Raw genomic sequence first — 17,225 nt, forward strand, 5'->3', positions numbered from 1 at the left:
TAACAGAGCTGTCCATCTGTCACATGACTCCTCCGTACTTCAGTCGTAAAGAAGCTCTGATGGATCCTGTAAATATCTGGTGCGTGTAACACGTCACTGACTCGCTTCATGTGACGTTAATGGAATTTATTAAATGTCAGTGAGAGTCGAGTGTGGACGAGTCGCCTCCAGCAGCAGGATCAAAGTGTGCTGCGCTATAATTAGATTGCAGTTAGTGTATTTTGACACGACTGTGTTTGAGTAGTTCAGATTGACTGCTTGTACATACATTAGCATAATTAAGTACGGTGCTGGCAGTGATGGAGTGTATGTTTACTGTGGGAGCCGTGAGACGCTGTTCGACGAGTCGTTCTCTCCGCTTCATTTGTTGTGATGAATCCACACAGAGGAGGAGCAGACGAGTATTTCTCCGCAGCGTGCGTCATTATTGGATTATTCAGAAGACACACAGCCCAGAGAGGTTGGGAATCACAAGCATCTGTTAACTTTATGACTGTAGTTTCAGTCGTGAACCGTTACCGATTTCACTCTGAACACTTTTACTCCTTCATTACTTCTATCTCAGCTGATCCAAAACTCCTCCCTAAAATCCCTGAAACTGCTCTTCTTCACTGTCAGTTATTGTACTTTTTTATTTTAAGGCTACAGAGAAAGAATACTGATATCATATGAAACTATAATATCTAAGAAAACAATTGGTACAACTCATGATAAGTTGTTATGAATGGGAAAATAATGCTCCAAATGTTCTCCCTCTAAGTAGTTTATGCAGAAAAAAGAAGAAAAATATATTAATCCGTAAGTTTTTGTAGCATTTTCTTGCTCTAAAGGTTAGTACATTCTAACACAAAATTACACACTACACAAAAACTAAAAATGCATAAAAATGAATTTTGTTCTTAGTCTTTGACATATCCAAGACTGTGATAAAAAACAATGCCCCAGCCAAAAATGTGTTATTATGTGGAAAATAACTCAATAATATCAATAAATAAACATCAACAACATCGCATAATCAACGACATTTAATGTGTTAAAATGACAATGATGTTTAAACATTTGGTAGTTTTGAGTAGGCAAAAGTTGTTTGAGAGCTTCATGCAGAAAAAAGTAGAAAAAAACATATTAATCTGTAAAGTTTTTATAGCGTTTTTTCGGAAGTGGACATTTTGTCCTTAATGGCCTTAAAGGCTCGTAAATTAAAGTGATCCCAGAGGGTTAAATAGATTTTAAATGTTGCTTAAAAAGTGCAAAAAGTAAATGATGTGCATAAAAGTACTCTTGCAGAAAACTGGCAATATTAATGTTATATAATTATTCTATTGGATTATGAAGTGAATTACTGTGTAAACGGCTTTTTCATGTTAATTGAGTATGGACTGATTTAAATATTTTACATGCTGTTAGTTTAGTCTCTAACGATGGATCATATTTATTAAGATAACTGCATGTTTTGTAGGTAAAATCAGATTCTGCACAATGAACACTAAACATAGCTGTTAAGTACATGTAGAAAAAAGCACTATATTTGCAACTGAAATGTAATGAAGTGGATGAATAAAGAAGCATAGAAAAAACCTGCAGATTGAAGTTCAGCCCTTGACTCGATGTGCTTTCTACCGCTGACTGTGATAAATTACACTCATTTCAATACTTAACAGGAATAAAAGGTAATAATTGATGCAGGAAAATATCATTAAAAAGTTAACCAGTCCACCATGCAATGCAACAAAGAGTAAAATATGATATTATGTGATTATGGAGGCAGAAGTGAAGCATTAAAAAGTTTCCTGTCTGCCGTTCGTCACATTGTGTGAAAGTGTGACGTTGTCGTGTGTTATCCAACAGGATGAGCCGCGTCACTCAGTTTGGATTGAGGCCATTTCATCTTATATAATATTCACTTAAAATAATCCACATCAGGCTGGAAAAGTTTTATATTTCATGGATTTTTGGGTAAAGTGGTTCTTATTTCTTCATACGAGCTGAGACTCACCTGCTCACTGCTGCTTCTTCTTCTGCAGTTTATAGTCGTGGCTGCCGGCTGTGTGAGTGTGTAGTGTTGTGTAATGTTGTGAGTCCTTTCCACCATAACCGCCTCTTTGCCTCTTTTCCAGATCTCCGCACTACGCCTGCCCAGAGGTTATCAGGGTAAGTGCTCTCTCCTGCTCTCTGTGTCTCTTTCATACATTAATAGCAGCTCCGGCTCAATGGCTCTTACATCACCGCTCCGTCCTCTCTGCATTCAGTGTCCCCGCTCCGTCCCCCTCCGCCGGGTTCAAACACACTCTTTACATACTCAGAAGATCAGCTGTTCGTCATGGAGTCCTGCATTTCTTTGTCTGTTTTGTCAATGTAGTTCCTGTTCTTTGCTGCAGACAATCAGCCAAATACAGATATGAGATTATTCAGATTCTTTGGACAATGATTTAATATTTTGAAATGAAATAATACACATACAAACACATAATCACTAGAATAATAGAATAACATTTGGATCAAACCACCAACAACATTTCATGATGAAATGTGAGATGAAATTTTCATCTCACGTGTGAGTTTGGTATTAAAACCTTAAATAATGTAAATATATTAAACACTATATTATACACAAGATGTCCTACTTACTGCCTACGTTACTTTTTTAATTGCTGCAAGAAATAAATTATAAGATTCTTTCACAGTTCTTCATTGTTTCGTTTTAGAGTAACTTTATATGTGCAGGTGTGGCTTCAATGTGTCTAAATCTGCAGTTCTCTTCCTCTATTCTGTTTTGATGATATAGAATTGTTGATCACTGAATCAATGTATAGATCCAGATCAATGTATGGTTACCATGCCTATTGTGCATGTGTGTATCTGCCCTCCATACCTTTCTCTGTGTCTATGTACTACACACAAGTTATTATATTATATCGCTTAATTTGTTAAGCGATATAATTGCATTCTCTCAGATTTTATATATTTGTCTGTTTATTGTTGATATAAATCTGAGTCGAATTAAAATAAATACTACCAAAACACAATGAGGGATTAAAATGACAAAATAATAGTTTGGACATTCAGCAGGACCTTGATATAAAGGGACATGTCCCTTCTGTCCATAGAAGATCATGATACCTGAACCTACTCATCATATCTCTACCTGCAGCATGTCTGCAAGTCATGGTGGGAAACACAGGAAAGACTAGCAAACACACAGAGAGGAGGAGGAGTAGGAGGAAGAGGAGGAGGAGGGTTCGCTGCACCAAAAAAAGAAAATTTAAACACTTCATCCCAAAATAACTCCTGCAATGCAGTCAGCATCACAAGCTGCTGATGTTACAGTGCAGGAATATCCATATATGGGTGGATTTTTTTCTATTTAGCACAGCGAGGAGCCGAGGCTAGAATCTCAGAATGAATGAAGTGTTGATGATGTCTGTCTGTGTGTCTGTCACAGGGGGAGAAGTATGACGGGAGGAAAGCAGATGCATGGAGCTGTGGAGTCATCCTGTTTGCACTTTTAGTGGTGAGTGACTGCTGCTGCTGCACCATAACTGACCTTGTTCCTCAGACTGGAAATGTTTTAGTATTTCAGACTTTACTTTTAGCACAGAAAAGTCCATCTCCACATCTGAATACCAAATTTATATCATCAGGAAGTCCTAATATTGGATCACTCAATCAGTGGACTTGATTTTATTTATATTCAAGGTTTAAAGTCACCATGAATTCTGTCATTGTGACCTGCAAACATTGTTGCATTATTCACAACTTCACATCATCATTACAGTCTCTCTGCTCCCCAACGTAAGGATGCTTTACACACAAATAAAGCTATAAATGAATAAGCTTTCAGAGGTACTGAAGGTATTTATATTGCACAAATGTTAAGATTTCTGAGAGAACTAACAAGTTACACGACCGCTAAAAAGTTTGGGTTCAGTTAGAAATATCTTTATTTTTGAAGGAGAAGCTCATTTTTTTAAAATTAAAACAACAGACATACAGTGTAGACATTGTTAATGTGGTAAATGACTATTAAAGCTGGAAACAACAGATTTTCTTATGGAATACCTATTATACAATGTCCTGTGTTCCAGTGGCACATTGTGTTAATCCACATTTATAATGTTGAAAGGCTCATTGATCATTAACACACCTGAGCATCATGTTAGCATAGCTGAAAACTGCAATAAAATTATCTTTCCTCAGACTGGCTAGAGTATCTAGAGGTAAAGTTGGAGATGTGTAAAGGTTAAAATGATTATTGCCCTTGTTAATGTGTTAACTATGTTTTAGATTCATCTTGTAACTCATGTCATGTCATGTTTGTTTTCATGGAAAACAACACAGACATTTTCTGGGTGACCCCAAACTTTTGAACGCTAGTGTATTTCTTGAAATCTGTATACCTACAATCACTCATTCAGCAAGAAGTGTGCCTTCCTGAGGGATTATGTCTTCCAAAGTCTCTGTGACATCACCCATACATTTTTTAAGAGCCAAAATGAAGCTAGTGAACGCTCAGCTGATCCAAAAAGGACCAGAGAACTTTAACCAAAGTTAAACATCTTTCACCTTAGAGCAGTGCAGAATAGACACTGAGCGCCTCATCATGCTGCTGATGTTTGTAGCAGAGTGTAAATACACTCAGTGCCTCCCACTGCAAAGAGAAACACGCGTGGCTCAGGAAAGAACATGCTTCGGTGGACACAAGTCCTTACAGGGAAATCTTTCTTCTCTACAGCTGAATCTTTACTGCTTTAATTTGTTCAAACCTTTGTTAAATGTTTCGAGAAAGATGGTTAGGTCCAAGTTTAGCACTCAGGTTAAATGAATCCTGTCAGCTACATTATAACTCCTGGATTCTCGGGATGAATGTGTTTGTATATAAAGCAGTAATCTGTGGAATGACACAGCTTCAGGGCATTCTAACGGGACTGATTGCTCCTTCAGTCCTCTCTGCTGCTGCAGTCGTCTGTTTGTAATTTAAAATGTGCTGTCACAGGGAAACCTGCTCAGCCTCTCTGGTTTGATGCAGGAGAAAGAGAAGGAGAAAGTGATTTATTTGCTCCCGAGGCCAAACATTAATGCTGAATGAACTTTTTTATTTGTGAAGCAAGTTGTTCTAAGGTCGAGACAGAGGTCGCTGGAATGTTTTCAACACAAAATAAAGCACCTGACGACAGCACCTGCCCTGGGAATTAAAGGTTAACAGCAGAGTGCACTTTATGACAGGAACCTGGTGTGTCTTTAGTGCTGAAGGTCAATCTTACATCTGCACATCTGCCTCAGAGAGACGAGCCTGTAATGTCATGAACAGTCTTGCTGGAGGCCGCTGTGCTGCCTTGGTTGTGCGGTTTACACCAGGTGGGACTGAATTAAAGATGCGGAGCTGGAAACACACTGTGTACCGATGAAAAATTCAAACCTCCACATTATAAATTAAAAGAGAACAGAAATGAAACTGCCCTGCCCAAACTAACAGGCCTTCATCATTTATAGTCACAACGTGTTCATCTTTCTATTAAAACTGTCCACAGAGAAGAGTTCCAACAACAATATGAAATGTTTATAACTGGATTTCACACTGGGAAGAGACTGGAAGCTTCAATCAGGAGCAAAAACCTGCAGAGACACAAAGACAACATGTGTGGTGTCCTGCAGAGGATGCTGGGTTTGATATAACGTCTGGTCTGTAGGATGCAGCAACAATACAGTTTATAATCATCTTTAAGATATCTGAAAGATGCTTCATTCATCAGTCAGCAGTTTGATTTGGATTTTATCGACACTGCTCCTTCTCCTGAATGGTTCGGTTCTTTATTGATACTTTTATAAGCTCTTTGTCATTACAAAATTATTGCTTTTAAGAATAAATTCAGTCGAATTTATATTATAAATACAATAAAATGTTGTTTTTTTACTGTACTGCAGCAACAGTAATGTTTCCCAAAATCACTATATAAGCTCAGTAATATTTGACTACAAACAAATCAATAGAATAAATACTATTCCTTAATGAGGAGGAGTGAGTTTACTGAACATCTGCCCTACAGTGTAATCTGTAACTTATTCCATCAGATTATTAAATTAAGTACCGTATTTTAAATACACTTTTACGATTACTTTCAAAATCACTCATGTTTCTGAGTGTCAGGTGAACTGCAGCAGCATAGAATTGTTGCACATTTCTTTATAAATCTGTTTATGGTAAATGCATTCCTTATATGAATTTTCAAGCTAATTAAACAAAAATAAAGCAGAAGGGCACTCTGAGAGCTCAGAGCTGAACCAAGGCAGTGCTCGATAAAAGTGAAAAATAATTAGTTTATCTACTCTCTGATTCTGATCCGCTCTAAAATTGAATGGATTCCTCTTGAGCCCATGTTACACCCTTCTATCGAGTTTTGTGGAAATCAGGTCAGTCATTTTTTATCGTAATCCTGCTGACAAACAAACAAACAAAACAAACAGAAAACAAGACCTCCTTGGCAGAGATAATAAAGTACAGTAGCAAGAAAAAGTCTGTGAACCCTTTGAAATTACAGTTTTAATATTTATGTTCAATAAAGAAAGGAAATATTATAATTGTACGTGTGGTTTTAGGTTAAGCACATTGTGTTTGTCTATACTTGAGATGCGTAACAGATCACATTTTATGACAAATTATTGCAGAAAACTAGGTCATTTCAAAGGGTTCACATACTTTTTCTTGCCACTGTAACTGTATTCAGAATGCCACCAATTTGAACTGTAACTGTATTCAGAGTGCAATGAATTATAAATACTTAATCCTTCAGTTACTCTCCAACCCTTGGACAGTGTTGGAGGTTTGGTGTCTGACTCAGGAGCATCCTGGCACTTCACACTCTGAGCTGAGTCCATGTGGAGACTTGAACCAGCGACCCTCTGGTTCCTGAGCCAAGTCCCCCGCAGTCTGAGCTGCTGAGCTTCTGCTGCAATGACTCAGTTCTGTGTAATGTGTGAATCAGAGACATGTGACTGGTGTCGTTCACTTTGCACACACTCGCATAAAAACACTGGTCACATAACAAAAGCTTCGTAACGCGACAGTGACAGAGAAGCAGCTAAACGACTGTTTGTTTGTTCTCGTCCTGACTGAGACGCTGCACACAGAGATAAATCTCTCCACTCGTGTTGTTTTGAGTCCCGCTCTGTGTCAGCGGCCATCTGCCTGCGTCCTGCTCCTCTTTCACCGAGGAGGAAACTGTATCAGTCATAACGTCAGTGAGCGCTCCCCAGCTGGAGAGCCGAGCCGAGCCGGCTGGCTGCAGAACAAACTGCTTCATCATCACTGATGACTGATAGCTCTCACACTCTGCTTCCACATTATCTCTCAGCCAACACCTGACGGCACATTTACATGACAACAGGAGGACGTCAGGATTGTTCAGTCCTGTGAAGGGCAGTCTGACGCCTGGACTGTTTCTAAATCTCCCCCAGAGATTTATTCCAGAGATTTCTGTGACCTTCTGACCTTTCCTCTAATCCACCATCCGCCAAGAACACTTTGTTCTGTAAAACAACTGGCCAACAGTTCTTGAATGAGCCGTAGATATTCATGAAACCTCTGACTTCTCCTGTAGCATTGTCAGTCTAAATGTTTCATCTTTTATGAAAAAGAAAAACTAACACCATATACTGCAGTTTCTACAGAGCCTCTGGAAGAAAAAAATACAAGTATATTAATCTGTGCATAACCTGCATCTTGTATTCAGGATCAAAGTTATGTAAAGTATTATTTAATTGTCTTAACTTAATGAAAGTACACACTAATAACTGTTTGCTAAAGTAAAAAATACTATTATGTCCTGTACGTAATAAAGTACAGTCCGATATAAGTTGTGGTGCTTTAATAACAAGTTTTAAAAAGGAATTTTGCCATAAATATTGTCGTCTTATCACAACCTTCTCAGTGTTGCATGTTGGGGTACAAACTGATTTCCTGGTCATGTATCTGATCGATTATTTGTTATATTAAAGATCCTCCTTATGAAAAAAGACTAAAACATGGATTTTATATAAGTGCATCTCAATAAATCAGAATATGATGAAAAGTCTATTTCCAGTAGTTCAAGTCAAATAGACCCAACCAAGTATTGAGTCACATAGATTTTCAGAGGCCAACATTTCCATATTAAACATAGTTGTTGTTTTTTTTAAATTGTTAATATTACATTTTTTTGAGACACTGAATTTTAGGTCCTCATTAAATGTAAGCCACAACCATTATAATTAGAAGAAATTAGATAAATGAAGACATGATTCATTTTGTGTGTAATGGATCTATATAATGTGTTATTTCCACTTTCCACAAACTTGTTTGGAGTGAAAAATGGTTTTGAAAAGATAAATCCCAACAAATCTGAACGGAAGCAGAATATTCCAGATAAATACATGTTATGAATGCAGCCACCACTGAATATATCATTTTTTAAAATAGTATAATGCTAATAATATCAGTGTAGTTTGATCTTTATCTGCAGCTGTGCAGAAATCAGATTTAAATGGAATTGATTGTCATGAATGAAGATTCAAACTGGTCAGTTCAGCTCTCGTCAGCACATACAGAGCAGATTGCTCCAGAAAACTTCTTATAACTCAGATCCTGAATCTCCTCCAGACTGAGATAAACAGTGTGTTGACTTGTTCTAGTCACTAAAGTGAGATCCCTCTCTCCTGTCCCCCCTCTGCTCTCCTCTTCCTCCTCTCTGTCCCTGCAGGGCGCTCTGCCATTCGACGATGACAACCTGAGGAACCTTCTGGAGAAGGTGAAGCTGGGAGTGTTCCACATGCCTCACTTCATCCCTCCGGACTGTCAGAACCTGCTGCGCGGTATGATCGAGGTGGACGCTGGAAAGAGGCTGACGGTAAGCGGCGCTCCTCACCTCGCCACCCGGCCCGGCTGCAGAAATCTTCCATCAGTAAACTCGTGCTCGCTTTGCATTTCCACAGTCTGGGCTGCTGCCTGAGGGAGCGCTCAGGCTAAATTTAGCAGAGTTGCACCATGACTGGCCCGCAGCTTCTGTGCTCTGCAGCAGATCTTTTCATCTCAGGCCAAGGATTTGTTTTGGCTCAGAATAGAAACATTACAAAAATAACAAAGGGTGTATTTAGAAAATGTGCTTTCACTTGTGTTTTGTCAGTTGAACTCAGTTGAAGTCTTATAAATGACTTAACTCATAGATATTAAACATGTTTTAACTCAATCACAGTAGCTTATGCATTGTGACAATTTCATTCAAGTGCTGCTTTACAGGGCCATCTTTAGGAGTAAAATGTAGTAATTGTAGTGGACCTGAGTGTGATATCTAAGTGAAATTATCCGGTTTGCAGTCCAAGTTGATTGAGTTTCACAGCCAGGTGTTTCCACCAGGTAATCATATGAACTTCCTGAACAAAAACCATGCATGTGTCTTTAAGTGCTCAGATTCACCCCAACAAACATATCATCCTGCCCCAACATCATGCTTCATGCAAAAATACACTATGAATAAACTATGAAAAAGCCTTTAAACAGAACCATCTTTTGTTTTTTAAGACTCACGACTGTTTATTTCCTCTTGTTTCGTTACAGTTAGAGCAGATCCAGAAGCATAACTGGTACCTGTAAGTATTTCCACCTGTCAGTGTTTCATGTTTCTGTCTGTAATGCAGGAAATGTGACCAAGGTTAGGACCGGATATCTCCTTTCCCTAGAAAATGTTTATTTTGAATTTTAGAATATTAAACATAAAGGATGAACACTGTTCTATAATTTAAGAATAGGCTGTTTTAGAATAGGCTGTTTTATCCATGTTTTTTGGTTATTGTGTACTGTTGCTTTACGAGAGCATCATTTTGCCTTCTTGGGACACGTGGAATGAAAGTAGTTTGTGTTTTCCGAGTGGATTCATGTAAAGTTGGACACGTGTTGCTGTAACTAGCAGCTTGGTGTCATTTCCTGCAGAGACTCTATTTGTGTTGTCCACGTCAACATTGACATGTCCACGTCAATGTTCACATGAAGAAAACCGATACAAGAATAAGTGCAGCAGCAGGTAATGCACAATAATAATACATTCAGTCATCAAAGGCTGTTTTTGAAAAGAAAATAAGCAGCTCCATTAGTCCTTAGAGAGCTCAAACATCGGGACTTTAATGGACCTCTGCTCCCTAATGGATTCACTATTTCTGGGATTCTCTTATTGATTTAAAAATTACACTTATGTTCAACCGAAACATCAGAAAACAGATATATAACCTTTTATTAAATGTTGGATATCACTCAGCTGTCCACTGACTGTTTCTGTTGTTTGTTTATTACAGTTCTTGTAGCTTTTCACACCTTTTTTTATTATAACTAACATTTTACACACTGAAGTAAGAAGTGGGAACATGGAGACAGGTCAAGAAACACTGTTAGATGCACTCAGCCCATCTGAAGCACTTTACTCTGAGAAATAATATTCCCTCACTGTGCACAAAGCTGCAGTGAGTACAGGAGGACAAACTGAAGATACGAGTGGGTTCATGAACTCTAACAGAGGTTTACAACACAAAGTTCAGCTCAATAATTGACAGTTCGCTTCTGTTTTCTCCTCCAAATCAATTTTTACAACCCGTCTGAGCGACTGATTTTTTTTGTTGTTGCCAGATCCAAAAAAAGTACAATTTTATTATAACTGATAGTAATTAAAGAAGAAAACTGTAACAAAGCTCATTTATCAAGCCAAAATGGAATAACTCAACACTGTGTGATGCTAAAACACTCTATATATTCTATATGATTTCTTGTTTATCAGGACGTCTATTGCAGTTGAGCTTCACCTGAATACGATTTTTGTTTTTTTGGGAAACTCCAGAAAGATTCACTTCAGAGGCGAAAGCTAGCAGCTATAAACAAGTTAATTCTACATGTACAGTCATTATTAGAAAAAAATATTAGACCACCCTTGTTTTCTTCAGTTTCTTGTTCATTTTAATGCCTGGAACAACTAAAGGTACATTTGTTAGGACAAATATAATAATAACAACAAAAATAGCTGAAGAGTTTAATTTAAGAGTTGATATCTAGACTTTTACCATGGTTTTCTTGATAATAACCAAAATCAGTATCACTAGCTATCAGCTCTTAAATTTTCATTTTGCATGGCTGTATTTCTTGGAGCCAGAGCTCAGTTGAAGGTTTACCTGTGTTTGTGTTGCAGAGCTGGAAAGAACGAGCCAGAGCCGGAGCAGCCCGTCCCCAGGAAGGTGGCCATCAGGACTCTGGCTGCAGCCGAGGAGATCGACCCTGACGTCCTGGAGAGCATGCACTCCCTGGGCTGCTTCAGGGACAAGGAGAAACTGACCAAAGACCTGCTGTCTGAGGAGTGAGTGAGGAGGAGGAGGAAGAGGAGGAGAGAGAGGAGGAGGAGAAGGGACAGGAGGAGAAGGAAAAGAGAGAGGAGGAGGAGGAGAGAGTGGGAGGAGGAGGGAGGAGGAGGAGCAGGGAGGAGGAGGTGAGAGGAGGAGAGGGAGGAGGGATAGGAGGAGGAGGAGCAGAGAGGCGATAAAAGCACAGAGGAAGCAGATTAAAGGGGGGGGCAGAGAAATTGTCAGTTTGATTAATTCTTCTATTTAATATGTCTTGAGATGATGGAGCGTCTGACTGTCCTGCTCTTAACCAATGGGCACTCAGCTGATGGCGAGCTTCTCTCTGCAGAGAAAACCAGGAGAAGATGATCTACTTCCTGCTGCTGGACCGCAAGGAGAGGTACCCGAGCCACGAGGACCAGAACCTGCCGCCGCGCAACGAGATAGGTAGGCCAGTCCAGCCGAGAAACACAGACACAGAGAGAGGGAATTTTTATAGATAGGTCAGAATTCTGTTTAGTTTGACAAATTAATGTTGTCCAATACCTTAATTCATGACCAAATAAATAGCTGCTAAAAGTAGAGGCATTTTCAACAACTCTGCATTTAGAGATTTGACCATAAAAAAATATTTTATAAGGCGGCACATCTATATATATCAACCGGGACGAGATTTTGCTATGGATGATTTCTAAATTCCTTTTTAAAGTCCCAGTAGTAATGACCGATCACATTCGAGAAAGTTTTACGTGCACATAAACAGTCCATGATGAAAGCAAAAGAGGTGCAACACTCTGCTTTAAAAAATTATCTGCATTCATATTTGGAAAAACAATCCGGTCATGGACATCGTCTCCATTCTTGCGTCTGTAGTCGCTCCTTGAACTGTAAACAATGAGCAGCAAAGTGAAAAATCAGTCTTGCACTGGATATTTGTTTCCTGTTACTCACATATCCTTAGTCGTATCTTGAAGGTAAACCAAGATTTTTGAAAACTATCTTACATTCTCATGAGACTTGCTGCCTGACAACCTTTGGCAAAACTACTGTTAACTTCAAGACACGACCGATATTTGCTGGCTACAACGGAACCCCTGAAATGTTGGCCGTTAGAATGTATTTCAGTCCTTCACCAGTGGATTTGTTTAAAATGTGAGCAAAAGAGTCACTGTACCAAGCTGACAGCAGGAATGTGAGCTTTTTGTGGCTAACATTAGCTACATGATGAGTCTTTCTTCAGGACACCACAATGAGATGGCTCCACAGCTTTAGGGCCAGAAGACAGAAGACAAGTCCACGCGTACATGTGAAAACTGTGTGTTAGCTCACTGAAAACTGACCTTCTGTAAAAGTCCTTCCAGGATGAAGATGTTTACAAACTGTTTTCAGTGTGGGTGTGCAGACAGGGACACGGCAGCCACATTATAGTTGTTGGTTTAAAGAGCAACGTAATGGCAGCAGAAAACATTTTTATTTACTGACCTTTAGTGGTTGAAACTCTCATTTTGCTGCAGTGATGTTAGAGTGTCCTCAGGGTTCACTGAGGCTGTCAGCAGTGACTGGCAGGTGCAGGAATGAGACATTACGGGTCCAGCCAATATGTATTTCCATCCTCCATCTTTCAAAATGCTGCAGTAGAGTTCACATGTATTTTAGAGAAAATGTACAGATGGTACAATGGTTGGTTGATCAGTAAATCAATAATAAACCTTTAAATTTAATCACATTTCAGGTTTAAGGTTGCAACAGTTTTTGAGCTCCTAACCCAGAAGATGGGGACATTTTCTGTGATTACTGTTTGACTTTTGGCGATTTGTTTCTCTGACTATTTTCTGTCCTTGTGTTCTCCCTCCATTGACCTTTGACCCCTGCCCCTGCTCAGCAGACCCTCCCAGGAAGCGCGTGGACTCGCCCATGCTGAGCCGTCACGGTAAGAGGAGACCGGAGAGGAAGTCCATGGAGGTGCTGAGCGTGACGGAGGGAGGCTCTCCGGTCCCGGTGCGGCGAGCCCTGGACATGGCGACCCACGGCCAGAGGTGAGACAGAGCTGCACGTGTGTTCACCAGCATGGACAGACACGTCTGACACACACGCACAGGTCCAGCACACAGATTTAATGTTGTTTAAAGTGGAGTCGATGGTTGTTATCGTGATAAATAATGCATTTGATCTCAGTTCAGTGAAATAAAGGAAGGAGGTTCGGCTCAGCGGCACTTTAAATATACGGCCGGTCAGATCTCCTTCACACGGCGTCTGCTCGCCCTCAGAACGACCTCAGCTCAGTCCTTCACTTCACTGAGCGCGGTCAGGTTCACCGTGAGGTCTGTCCACGGCTGTAAATCCTTTCCTCCTTCACCGAACTGTGCTCAAATACATGACGCATCGCTCTCGCTCTGTCGGTTCGAGGTGTACAGTACGGATCATACGAGACCTGACGCAAACTCCTGTTCACTGCTGAGAGCTGCTGCACAAACAGCTGTTAGAGTGCATGAACAGGACTCAGGTCTGTGGTCGTGTGTGTAGCGTGTGCATGGAGCATGCAGTCAAAGAGGACAAGAAGCATCCCGGTTTAAAGGGCTGTGAACCTGAAATGTGTTTGGCAAGTTGGTGCATAAAGTGACTGTTTGCATTGTTGGGATGAATCAACAGAATAAAGCAGGTTTTAACGAGTCCGAACAGGAGTCTGAACATATTCTTCGGAAGCCAAGAACGACCCTGATTGCACTTTTTATTTTTAAATGTTATCTTGAGAAAACTAAGCTCTCTTTTTTTATGAAAACAGGCTAATTAATGATGATTCTTGAGAAAACATCAGGTTGATTTCTCAAGTTAACAAGATAATTTTCACGAGATCACAGGATAATTATCCTGGAAAATGAGTGTCTGGTTAATTTTGTTATTTCAGATGTTTGCACGCTGTCCTGGCACTGTTGATCTCTGATAAACATGATGCATAATTAGGGTGAACAACCTTTTGTTGTATTGTGATAAAACGTTGATTATCTCAATATGACAATGTTTGTTTTCTCCAGGTAAATTAAATTCTAAACTTTAAAAAATAAACCTATGGCACGGCCGTTCTCTGCTTCCATGAAACAATATCATTTTTATTCCGGGTATGACATGAACCGAAAAAACTGAGCCTGGACACATTGTTACTGTAACTAATAATAAATAATAAATAAATACTGTAATCAGTCAGTAAAGCAGAACAAACAGACTGACTGAAGAAAGTGTCACAGGGTCATGTGTACGTCTCGCATGCAATTCTTTGATTTTTCCTCTTATTTATGGAGCACTTTATATAAATTGTTGCACAAACAGAAGAAACAGTATAAGCTTCATCAACACCTGAGAGTGGAAGCTGCATGTTTTGCATCTCTGTTTAATAATTTTCCTTCATGTTTTAGTCCAGTTAAACTCAAACTTAGTCACTGTAGAGCAACATTTTTATCTTTTGTTTTTTCTGCTGGTCAGTCAGCTGGTGGTTCAGTTTATTTCTTAACAAGTCCTTCATCCTGAGGATTAAAACAGGCTGTTTTTCATCTGATGTTGGTGCATAAAATGACCTTCATGTGAACTTCATGTGCGTGTTTTATGATCTGCTCCGCAGGAGAGTTTCTAGGACTGAGCTCTCTGCCGGGGACCATTTTATTTATAGACAAGCTCTAATTTGATGCTTTTTTATGCACTCTGGCACCTAATTTACATTCAAAGCACAAACTATTTCCATTGCACATTTATCTATCACTGCACTAAATAAAACCTAAAAGAATGACACCACATCACATTAAATGTAGATAAAGTTTGGTCTGAAGCTGCGTTCAGCTTTAACTCTGAGCACTTTGCCCTGAATCTGCATCCACTTGACCATCATTAGTCTCTGAGACAGGAAGTGGGAGCTCTTTAATATTTATAAAAAACAGACTGAAATCTTTCCCTAAAAACTCTTTCCAGCCTCCACCTCCTGCAGGAGCTGCTTTGATCCGACTTCCTGCAACATTATGACAGAAGTTCAGTTTGAAGCGGAGCTCGCTGATGAGAGGAGATGTGCTGTTTTTATATTTAGCGTCATTTAACGTTCAAATCTAAACTTGCTGACCCATTTAAACCTCCCTAATAAAGCAGAGAACAATTAGTTTCTGGATTTATTCACTTAACTGTCAGTTAAAGTCCATAAAGCAGAGCTGTAAATCTGCTTTGACATCCTTCATAATCTTCATCATTTAAACCCGTCAAACTGAGACCGAGTCGCTCCACATAAAACTCATCTGAGGGTCACTGACAGGCAGAGAGCCACATGAAAGCTGCAATGTAATCTGGACCTGAGGCTCAGACAGCAGGAAGAGTTTGTGTCATTTCCACCAGTTTTAATAAAGATATGCAGCAAGAGAGAATAATCAGCACACACACTGAACGCTCGACAGGAGAGATAAAGGCTGCAGACTAGAACCCTCAAGTTCTGCTGATTAATATGAATTACATGAAGCCTTTATGTCTCAACTGTCAGATTTTGTCCTGCAGAGACACAAACGCCAGATGTGACGTTCATAGACTGACTGAACACACAAACTGGAAAATAAACTGCACCACAGACTGTATATAAAGGAAAACATTAGTTTAAAGTTTAAATCAGTTCCTTTACAAATGGAGATGAACAATGAAGTCTCAGTCCCCAACAGCAGCTGAGGCTCATGGGTATTGTAGTTTTTTGAACCCATCCACCAGAAAATAAGTAAAATAATCAAACAAAATCACCATAATATAAAGCAGCACAGCAGAAAGTGGCACAGCTGTTAGAATAGGAGCCAGTCAGGAACAAGCTGCTCTCGGAACTTTAACTTGTATTATTTATTATAACATTTTATTCTCACAGTTTTACATCATCTCATTCCATGAGAAGTTAAAGAAGTTGGGAAACAACTTGCAAGGTTTCTAATGGTAATTTTCATCACTGGTAAACTTACACTGTCCAGTAACGTTACAGCACTTTCCTGATTTCAAAAGGAAAATATTGTTGAATTTCCTGCACTTAAAGGTTTTCTTATCCATAAAGGTGGCCTCTTATTTTGGCGTGGTCAGCTGGTGTCTCTCAGGTTTCTAAAACAGAGACTATTGATGTGATTGGCATATGTGAGGCAGTGCAAATTTAAACAAGAGGACCAACCAAAACCAAACAGTACAACATTTTAAGACATACTGAGAGGTGCCTGTCTGGACGTAGAGAGCTCCCAGCGGCTTTGCTGACACGAGTTGTCTGGAAATCTGCCAAAAGAAAGCGTTCATTCACAGCTAAAAGATGCAAAGCAACAGTGAATGTTTCAACATATCAGCTGGACTGGACAGAATATATTCTGATGTAACCTCTTTGTAATTAATAAGGAAACAGCGACTCCTCACACTGAAACTTTACTGTGCAGCGACCGAGGAAACACACGTCTCTGCTGCTGTCACCTCGGATCAGTTTAACTTTTGTAGATTAAACATGTTTCACAGCATCAAACCTGTCTCTAACAGCACATGTTAGACTAAGAGCGAACAACTCTCACAAACATCCAGAGCATTTGGTTTTATTTTTCTGTATTTTCAGAGTCTCTGAGTGTCTCCTCTCCTCTGAAACATTTCTCAGAGATGATCTGAGTCTCAGGCAGCGTGTTGAATGTCCCACTGACTGCAGCATGACCCATGACTGTGCTTCTCCTCCTGGTTTATCTTCTGATTTCTGGATGTGTGCATGCTCTGACTTTTTGCGTTGCTCTTTGTTTCATGGAGGTTATTTTATTATTATTTTTAGTATTTTTTTAGTGTTAAGTTGTTTGTTCTGTTTGTTTTTGATGCATGCTCAACATTAGGATTCCCCTTATGTGACGACCTTTCTG

General features: G+C 39.5%; 1 protein-coding gene across 2 annotated transcripts in view; it reads left to right on the forward strand.

Annotated features, from left to right (window-relative positions):
- LOC131983410 (serine/threonine-protein kinase BRSK2-like) overlaps window positions 1–17,225 on the forward strand; it is a 131,901-nt gene that overhangs the window by 93,564 nt on the left and 21,112 nt on the right. For both annotated transcript variants that reach the window (XM_059348129.1, XM_059348130.1), the window contains exons 6-12: window positions 2,118–2,151; window positions 3,443–3,511; window positions 8,733–8,879; window positions 9,587–9,618; window positions 11,199–11,363; window positions 11,696–11,793; window positions 13,232–13,382. In XM_059348129.1, coding sequence (XP_059204112.1) covers window positions 2,118–2,151; window positions 3,443–3,511; window positions 8,733–8,879; window positions 9,587–9,618; window positions 11,199–11,363; window positions 11,696–11,793; window positions 13,232–13,382 — 696 coding nt within the window. The remainder of the gene's footprint in view (window positions 1–2,117; window positions 2,152–3,442; window positions 3,512–8,732; window positions 8,880–9,586; window positions 9,619–11,198; window positions 11,364–11,695; window positions 11,794–13,231; window positions 13,383–17,225) is intronic.

Source organism: Centropristis striata, chromosome 2 (assembly GCF_030273125.1).
Source record: "Centropristis striata isolate RG_2023a ecotype Rhode Island chromosome 2, C.striata_1.0, whole genome shotgun sequence".
Taxonomy (NCBI): Eukaryota; Metazoa; Chordata; class Actinopteri; order Perciformes; family Serranidae; genus Centropristis; species Centropristis striata.